This window comes from Cebus imitator, unplaced genomic scaffold, assembly GCF_001604975.1.
Source record: "Cebus imitator isolate Cc_AM_T3 unplaced genomic scaffold, Cebus_imitator-1.0 Scaffold306, whole genome shotgun sequence".
NCBI lineage: Eukaryota > Metazoa > Chordata > Mammalia > Primates > Cebidae > Cebus > Cebus imitator.
Window position 1 is genome coordinate 1,258,910 of NW_016107621.1, and position 9,266 is coordinate 1,268,175.

At 54.0% G+C, this 9,266-nt stretch overlaps 1 protein-coding gene across 1 annotated transcript; it reads left to right on the forward strand.

The window, feature by feature from the left end:
- The first annotated feature begins 230 nt into the window (after positions 1 to 230).
- On the forward strand, positions 231 to 8,891 carry CYP2A6 (cytochrome P450 family 2 subfamily A member 6). The gene is made up of 9 exons (XM_017502967.1): positions 231 to 960; positions 1,256 to 1,418; positions 2,322 to 2,471; positions 2,710 to 2,870; positions 4,037 to 4,213; positions 6,178 to 6,319; positions 6,810 to 6,997; positions 7,511 to 7,652; positions 8,277 to 8,891. The coding sequence occupies exons 1-9, from the start codon at positions 781 to 783 to the stop codon at positions 8,456 to 8,458; spliced, it is 1,485 nt and encodes a 494-aa protein (XP_017358456.1). The 5' UTR covers positions 231 to 780; the 3' UTR covers positions 8,459 to 8,891.
- Positions 8,892 to 9,266: the final 375 nt, after the last annotated feature.

Sequence of the window (9,266 nt, forward strand, 5' to 3'; positions counted from 1 at the left end):
GCTCTGGGCTTCCACCTCTTTCCCAACCAGAGATGGGCAGTGGAGGTTCTATGGCACCCATCCTGGCCTCCCTTTGAGGTGCCAAGGAGGATTCTGGGCATCAAGAGACAGCTCTGGGTTAAAACAAAATCAGGTCAGCCCCTGGGTCTGGCACTGGGCTGCTGCACTCTCTGGGAGGAAACTGCCGGGCGTGCTACACACTCCTTCTCCCAGAAACTCCACACCCACGGCCCTGGGTCTTCCTTACCCCAAGATTCTCAAGTCCATAGGCCCGGAATCTCCCCTCCTGGGACGCTTAGCCCTGCATCGTCCTCACTAGAAGACCCCCAAACTCACAGCCACACTTCCATCTCACCCTCATAAAAGCCTGACCTTTGCATTCCTCGCCTCTGGAGCCCCAAATCCACAACTTTGGGGTGCATTCTCTCAGAACCCACATCCAAAGCACAGGTGCTCGCTGTGCACATATTACAAACTCCTCAGTTCTCCAGTTTATCTGTTGCTCCCTCCTAAAGCCACAGCCTTGGGGCACCCCTCCTGAGGCACCACGGCTTTAGTCTGGAGGTCCCCTCTCTGTTCAGCTGCCCTGGGGTCCCCCTCCTCCTCCCTTGCTGGCTGTGTCCCAAGCTAGGCGGGGTGCATGGTGGGGGTGTTGTTTTCCTTCATTTCATGGGAGGTGAAACGAAGTGATTATATAACCAACCAAAGTCCGCTCCTCTTTTTCAGGCAGTATAAAGGCAAACCTCCCCAGCTGGTACCATCTAGAATCCCACCGCCACCATGCTGGCCTCAGGGCTGCTTCTGGTGGCCTTGCTGGCCTGCCTGACTGTGATGGTCTTGATGTCTGTCTGGCAGCAGAGGAAGAGCAAGGGGAAGCTGCCTCCGGGACCCACCCCACTGCCCTTCATTGGAAACTATCTGCAGCTGAATACAGAGCAGATGTACAACTCCCTCATGAAGGTGTCCCAAGGCAGGGAGATGGGTGGCACGGGGTGGGGGCTGCCCAGCTGGCTGGGGCTTTGTGGTGGGGGATTGACCAGAGTCTTAACCAGAGTGGTTACCAGGAGATGAAGGTGGACCAGAGTCTTAGGAAAGGAGAGCTTTTGAGGTTCAGCATCAGGGTCCTAGCCGGGAAAGATGGGGTCTTAGGATGTCCAGTCCCTTGGCTGTGAGAATCTGTGGAGAAGCAACCCATTGCTGGGTCCATTCAGAGTGGGGGTTGCTCCCTCTCACCACTCCCACCCGCCTCCGTCAGATCAGTGAGCGCTATGGCCCTGTGTTCACCATTCACCTGGGGTCCCGGCGGGTCGTGGTGCTGTGTGGATACGATGCCGTCAAGGAGGCTCTGCTGGACCAGGCTGAGGAGTTCAGCGGGCGAGGCAAGCAGGCCACCTTCGACTGGCTCTTCAAAGGCTATGGTGAGGGGGTGCCAGAGGGGGAAGTGGCCAGGAAGACGCGATGGCCTCAGTGTCCCCAGCCTTCTCCCTGACTCTCCTGCCCACTGGAGGCTGCAGCAGAGCCCCCCATCAGGCCTTCTCTCCCCATCTCCATTCACTGCAGCCTCTCCCTGTGTGTCCCTCTCACCTGTCTCCAGCATCCCTGTCCAGATTTCTCCCTGCCTCTGTCACTGGAGTCTCCTCTTTCCCCTCTGTCTCCATATCTGAGGACATCCTGGGTTTCTGTTTTTCAACCCTGGTCCACGTTGCATTTGTCTTTTTGTCGCTTTCAGCTTCTGTGCTTCTCCACATTTCTCTTCTCTCCCCTCCCCTCTCCTCCTCCTTCCTCTGCCTTAGGACTTCCCGGTGTTCCTACTGCCACAGCTCCAGCCTCCATCTCCTGGTAACAGTCTCTCCTCCTCCCAGACCCTCTCTGATTCTGTCCCTGTATTTTTCTCTCTTCTCCAGCTCAGCTTAAGGATCTTTCACCATTTTTATTTCCTCCTCTCAGATCTCCTCACATCTCACTCCCTCTTCCTCCATCCTCCCTCCATCTCTCTCTCTCCCCATTTCCTTCCCTTCCTCCATGGAGTGTCCCCGCATCCCTCTGTTTCTCTGTGCAGCTGTCTGTCTGGCCTGTTTCTCTTCTGATTCTCTCATTCTTCCTACCTGTTCTCTCTCTCTCTCCCTCCCCCCCCCTTCCCTCCCTCTCCTCTGTCTCCTGTTTCTCTGAGTTTGCAGCTCCCCTGCACGCTCACTCTGAATCCATCTCTCCTCCACCCCACTCCCTCTCTGCTGCACCCTTGGGGACCCCTTTGGAGCTGGTCTGTGCCTGCCCCCCCACCGCCCCCGACCTCTCCTCCACCCCTGCGTTCACCTCCCCAGGCGTGGCGTTCAGCAACGGGGAGCGCGCCAAGCAGCTCCGGCGCTTCTCCATCACCACCCTGCGGGACTTCGGGGTGGGCAAGCGCGGCATCGAGGAGCGCATCCAGGAGGAGGCGGGCTTCCTCACCGAGGTCCTCCGGGGCACGCGCGGTGAGCAGGAGACCCCTAGTGCGGGGGCGGGAGAGGGAAAACGCCCAGGGCGAAGGACCCGCGCGCGGGCTCTGCCTGGATATGGGGACTCGGTGGGGAAAGGCGCCCGCGCTCCCAGCTCTGGAGTCTGGCGCTGGGAATTTGGCTCACCAGGGCCGTGCCTCCCGGAGTTCTCAGAATCGCATCAGAACTCTGAGTTGACTCTCTCCCCAACCCTCTTCCCCCGCCACACCCGCAGGCGCCAATATCGATCCCACCTTCTTCCTGAGCCGCACGGTCTCCAATGTCATCAGCTCTATCGTCTTTGGGGACCGCTTTGACTATGAGGACAAAGAGTTCCTGTCACTGCTACGCATGATGCTGGGAAGCTTCCAGTTCACGGCCACCTCCATGGGGCAGGTAACCGGCTGCAGCCCGCCCGTGACTTTCCTACCACACCCTGCTAACTGCTCCCCTCCATGGGGACAGGTGCCTCAAACTCCCACACCCCTCCAGACAGTGTCCCCTCAAAATAAGTCCCCAATATTGAACAATTGGACAGTTGCACCAGAACCCAAGATGGGTGCCCAACACCCAGTCTCCAAGGACACCTGGATATCTCAACAGATGCTCCCCAAAACAGAGCCCGCTGGCAGGAAGCATGCCTTCAGCTCAGCTCCCTCACCTGGGCACGTGTTCCCGTTCCCAGCTTATCGTCATTTCCAACAGATGCTCCCTACCCAGTTCTTCTGAATATCTTAACACCTGGACAAGTGACCACCTCAGCCCACCTCCTGCATACCCAAACACTTGGTGCTGCAAAATCCAGCCCATCATAATCATTTCACATCTACACAAATGTCCCAAATTAGCCCACTGGGATATCTGGCCAAGCACCCTCTACTTGACCCACTTAAATACCTGAACACCTGCAGAGGCTCCCTAACCAACACCGCTAAACACATAAATATCTGGACAAATGATTCCCCAGACACCCAAATAAATGTTTCCCAACCCTTTCCAATCATACACCCTGCAGAGGTGCCCCAATGCATCCCACTTGGCTAGGTAAGCACCTGAACAGGTATCCCCTCCACTTCAACATCTCAATACCAGCCCCACTTTAATACCTGGACAGCTGTACAAAAGCCCCCAATCCAGACCCAAAAAGTATCTAGACAGCTGTCTCCAGCCAAGCCCACCTGAACGCCCAAATACCTCGACAGGTGATGCTCCCTTCACACCAGCCCCACCTGAGTAGCTAAACACTTGAACAGGTGTCTTCCAACCCAGCTTCACTTGAATATCTGAACACCTAGATGTGTTCTCCAATCCAGCCTCATTTGAATACCTGAAACCTGGATATATGCCTCAGTTCTTCTCATCTAAATTGCTAGATTTTGGCCCCTAACCCACAGGAAAACTTGGATATATGTTCCCACCCAACCCCACCGAAATAGCTAAACACCTGGACAGATGCCTTTAACTCAGTTCCCTCTTTGCTATGAAAAAAGTCCCATTCCCATCAGCTCCTGCCTCCTGACAGCTGCCCTTCCCTTCCCATCCTCTCTCTCTGCATCCCCCAGCTCTATGAGATGTTCCCTTCGGTGATGAAACACCTACCAGGCCCACAGCAACAGGCCTTTAAGGAGCTGCAAGGGCTCGAGGACTTCATAGCCAAGAAGGTGGAGCACAACCAGCGCACACTGGATCCCAGTTCCCCACGGGACTTCATCGACTCCTTTCTCATCCGCATGCGGGAGGTACACCCCAGCCGCCAGTGTGGGGAGGGAAATCAGGCTGGCAGTGGGGAGGGCAGACAACACAGGCCCATGCAAATTAGCCCCCGTCATCATAATCCTCACAATTGGCCAGGTACGGTGACTCACCCCTATAATCTCATCACTTTGGGAGGCTGAGGAGGGTGGATCACCTGAGGTCAGGAGTTTAAGACTAGCCTGGCCAACATGGTGAAACCTTGTCTCTACTAAAAATACAACAATGAGCCAGGCATAGTGGTGCGAGCCTGTAATCCCAGCTACTCAGGAGGCTAAGACAGGAGAATCGCTTGAACCCAGGAGTCAGAGGTTGCACTGCACTCCAGCCTGAGTGACAGAGTAAGACTCTGTCCAAAAAAAAAAAAAATCCTCACAATCCCAACTATATCAACCACCGCTGCTCCATCTCCTGAGCCCTCACCCACAGGCAGGACTTGTGCACGTGAATTAGAATCGCAAGCTCTTCTGCAGCACAACCATGTGCCAGGTACTACGTTAAGTGCTTTAAGACAGTCCCCACTGAACACTCACAACAGCTCTTCAGAGGTTCATTCATGGCCCCAATTGCATAAATGAGGAAACTGAGGCCCAGAGAGTATAAGTGTCTTGCCCGAGGTCACACAGCGAGGAAGCTGTGGTTTTCCCAAGCGCAAACCCTGGTCCCTCTGAGCCTAACGCTGCTGTTTTTAGCCACCATGCTCTCTAATCTATCACGTCCTGTTATCAGACGCACCTCTGTAGACAGGTGACCTGGCTTTACATGGGAGGGTCCCCACCTCCATCTGGATGTCAGTATCTCATATGGGAAGGCTTTAGGGAGTCCGAAGCTCAGCGAGAAAGGATCAAGGGAGGGGATTCCTCACAGTAAGCTTCAAGATTTTTAGGGAAGAAATAAAATGCTGTTGCTTACAATTCTGTGCTTGTCTCTCAGAAAAACTCTTTTTTTTCTGACTCTCTTCATCTTGCCATCTCTGTAGTACTTTCTCCCTTTATCCTTCTCTTTCTAAATATTCCTACTATTCAAAGAGTAACAGGCTGGGCAACATCGTGAAACCCTATCTCTACAAAAAATACAAAAAAATAGCTGGGCGTGGTTGGTGCATGCCTGTGGTCCCAGCTACTCAGGAGGTTGAGGTGGGAGGATTGCTTGAGCCCAGGGGGCAGGGGTTGCAGTGAGCTGAGAAGATGGCACTGCACTCCAGCCTGGGTGACAAAATGAGACCTTGTCTCAAAACCAAATTAATTATTTTTTAAAAAGTAACAGCTGAGCGTGCGTGGTCATATGCATATCCAGTTCCAGCTACTCAGGAGGCTGAGGCTGGAGGCTTCCTTGAGCCCAGGAGTTCCAGTCCATCCTGTGCAACTTAGCAAGACCAAGTCTCTATAAGAAAAACTGAGCCGGGCGCGGTGGCTCAAGCCTGTAATCCCAGCACTTTGGGAGGCCGAGGCGGGTGGATCACGAGGTCAAGAGATCGAGACCATCCTGGTCAACATGGTGAAACCCTGTCTCTACTAAAAATACAAAAAATTAGCTGGGCATGGTGGCGCGTGCCTGTAATCCCAGCTACTGAGGAGGCTGAAGCAGGAGAATTGCCTGAACCCAGGAGGCGGAGGTTGCGGTGAGCCGAGATCGCGCCATTGCACTCCAGCCTGGGTAACAAGAGCGAAACTCCGTCTCAAAAAAAAAAAAAAGAAAAAAGAAAAACTGACCACTAAGTTGATACTAAAGGACAGATGGTCAGCCAGGTAAAGAAGGGGAGAAGCAAGAGCATTTGGGGCAGAGCCAGCAACCAAGGCAAGGTCTGGAACCTGGGGGGTGCCTGGCAGACCTAGGGTCCCTCATTCCACCTTTGGTCTGGATCTAAGAGAGGTAAATCCAAAGGAAAAGCCCCAGAAGGGTCCCAAGGGCAAGAGGAGTGAGCTTGGCCTAAAGCCCCCTCTCCCTGCAGGAGGAGAAGAACCCCAACACGGAGTTCTACTTGAAGAACCTGGTGCTGACCACGCTGAACCTCTTCTTTGCGGGCACCGAGACCGTCAGCACGACCCTGCGCTATGGCTTCCTGCTGCTCATGAAGCACCCAGAGGTGGAGGGTAAGGCTGGAGGGCAGGGAAGTGAAGGGACCCAGACCCTCAAAACTCCCCTGGTGCAGTGTCCCCACCTGTCCCAGATCCCAGGACCCTGAGACATGCCTTGCTGTCCAGACACAGGGCAACATCCAGCTGATAGGAATCAACTGAGTCTCATTAGTTGACAAAATATGGAAAATGTCTGCGGTGATTTGTCAGTCACTCCTGTCCCAAGCCCACTGAGTGCCCGCTGCCCGCTCCTCCGGACCATCCCCTAAGTTCCTCCCTGTGCCGCCCCTGTGATTCTGGCATGACCTGGGTAACAGGATCTTGCTCCAACAATGCTGATGTCTGTTATGAATGGTGAGTGGGCGTCCCTCGCCCACATATGACTACCTCTGTGTCATACATAGAGCCATGTCATCCACCCCATTTTGCCTATTCGGGCTATCATCCCTGCTCTGAGACCCCTAGATACCTAAACCCGTTCCCCTTCCCCCCCACCCCGCCCCAGCCAAGGTCCATGAGGAGATTGACAGAGTGATCGGCAAGAACCGGCAGCCCAAGTTTGAGGACCGGGCCAAGATGCCCTATACGGAGGCGGTGATCCACGAGATGCAAAGATTTGGAGACATGATCCCCCTGGGTGTGGCCCGCAGGGTCACCAAGGACACCAAGTTTCGGGACTTCATCCTCCCTAAGGTGCTGTTTCCTCTGCCCTGGGCTACAGGGACTTCCAGCCCCTCTCTGTGTCCTCAGCATCCCACCCCCAGTAGAAGCTTTCTAGACTCTGTCCCACTCCCTCAATCAGTCAAAAAAGACTTTCCCAACCACCACATCCCTTCCACCTTCCCAGTTAGAGACTCCTTAATCCTGCATCTCCCCAGACCCTTTGTGTCAGGAGAATCAATCCCATGTTCCCAAACTTCTTAAGAATCAGCAGAAGCCTTTCCATTTAGGCCTTTTGCCTTAGAGACATAAATCTCAGGTCCCCCAAACACCCTGCCTAGGAGAACATGGACCCCTTGTCTCCCAAACTTCCTGTCTCAGGGACACAAACCTTCTATCCCCCAAAGCTCCTCCCTCAGAACACCCCAACTCCCATGCCTACCACTTCCCCTCACCTGGGGCACCCTGGTTCCCCCTCCAGCCCCTGTGTCCTTTCACCAATCCCCCAACCCGCCTCATGACATACACCCTCCTCCTCCCTACCAGGGCACCGAAGTGTTCCCTCTGCTGGGCTCTGTGCTGAGAGACTCCAGGTTCTTCTCCAATCCCCGGGACTTCAACCCCCAGCACTTCCTGGATGAGAAGGGGCAGTTTAAGAAGAGTGATGCATTTGTGCCCTTCTCCATCGGTAAGAGACCACTGTTTGCTGCTCAGGCCACTGCTCACACCAGCAGGGGCCTCCCTCACCCAGCTCCCCTCTCCGAGGTGTAGCCAGGTAGTTCTCCAGCTTGGAAGTTCCTGTAGAACCTACCCTTGAGCCACCAGCTGATCCTCCCTTAACTACCAAGCACCCAGTACCTGCACCCAGGCAAAAGAGAAGGAAATATCATACCCTGTAGATTTATTTGTCTACGGTCACACAGCACATGTTTTTGTGATCATGTTGCAAGTGTATCTGGCAGGAAGGGGCATCTAAACCTCCCATTGCTACACCTGGCATGGATCACCCCATCTACGGTGGATGCATGACATTATGCCTTTTTCAAAACCCATAGAACTGTACAACACAGAGTAAACCCTAATGTAACTATGGACCTTGGTTAATAATAATATATCAATATTGGTTCCCCAGTGTTACAACTCTTATAGAAGGAAACTGAGGCTCAGGGAGGATCAGTGCCTCCTCTGAAAGTCTCTCAGGCCATAATATTCCACCCCTCCTCCCTGGGAGAGCCGCAGCTGCAGGCGTGTAGGAGGGCGAGGCTGCACTGAGAGTGGGTTCACCCCCCACCCCCCCACTTCTCCTCCTCAGGAAAGCGGTACTGTTTCGGAGAAGGCCTGGCCAGAATGGAGCTCTTTCTGTTCCTCACCACCATCATGCAGAACTTCCGCTTCAAGTCTCCGCAGTCACCCAAGGACATCAATGTGTCCCCCAAACACGTGGGCTTTGCCACAATCCCACCAAACTACACCATGAGCTTCCTGCCCCGCTGAGCGAGGGCGGTGCTGGTGCAGGGCGGGTGGGCGGGGGCCCGGAAAGGGCGGGGCCAGGGGCGGGGCTTGTGGGAGGGGCGGGGCTAAGAATGGAGGCAGGATGGGGGAAAGCAAGGGGCGAGGTGGTTAGAGGGAAGAGAAGAAACAGAGGGGCTCCTTTCACCTTGATCAGGTGCTTCCGAGCTGGGATGAAAGGAAGGGAAACCTTACACTATGCTGTGAAGAGTAGTAATAGCAGCTCTTATTTCCTGAACAAGTACCTCCGTGTCAGCTCTGTTCAAAAAGCGTTGCACGCACACCTCAATTGCCACAAACCTCTGCCGAGGGGAACAGCGCTCATGCCCATTTTACACGTGACAAACCTGAGGCTCAGAAAGTTGTCTCTATCAGAGGTCTCATAAAATATAATCGCCCAGAAAAATCTTTGAACACAGATCTGTGTCCATAACCCTCTGGACTGATTCTTAAAAAGCAAGCACCCCTTCTACTCACAGAATGCCTTATCCACAAAGGCAATGCTATGTGGAATACCACATTCCACATGACATTGCCTCTGACCAAGGCACTCATTTTATGGCAAAAAACAAAAACAAAAAACAAAACACCCCTCCTCAAGTAAAACAGCTTAATGTGGCATCGCATGGCCTGAACCTCCCAGTCCTAGGGGTTTTTCCAGGCCCCTGGCAGGCAGCTGTCCTGGCTTCACTGCACACTTGCCCACACTCTCATCTACTCAGCATGCTTGAGCACCACGGTGTAGTCTGCGTTTGCTACCAGGTAAGGCTTCTGTGGTCCATTCAGAGTCAGT

What these genes read in the sequence shown, in the direction of transcription:
- CYP2A6 (XM_017502967.1), top strand. Translation starts at nt 781, where the DNA reads ATGCTGGCCTCAGGGCTGCTTCTGGTGGCCTTGCTGGCCTGCCTGACT. An exon ending in TGTACAACTCCCTCATGAAG is followed by an intron (nt 961 to 1,255) that starts GTGTCCCAAGGC and finishes CGCCTCCGTCAG; the next exon opens with ATCAGTGAGCGCTATGGCCC. An exon ending in GGTCCTCCGGGGCACGCGCG is followed by an intron (nt 2,472 to 2,709) that starts GTGAGCAGGAGA and finishes CCACACCCGCAG; the next exon opens with GCGCCAATATCGATCCCACC.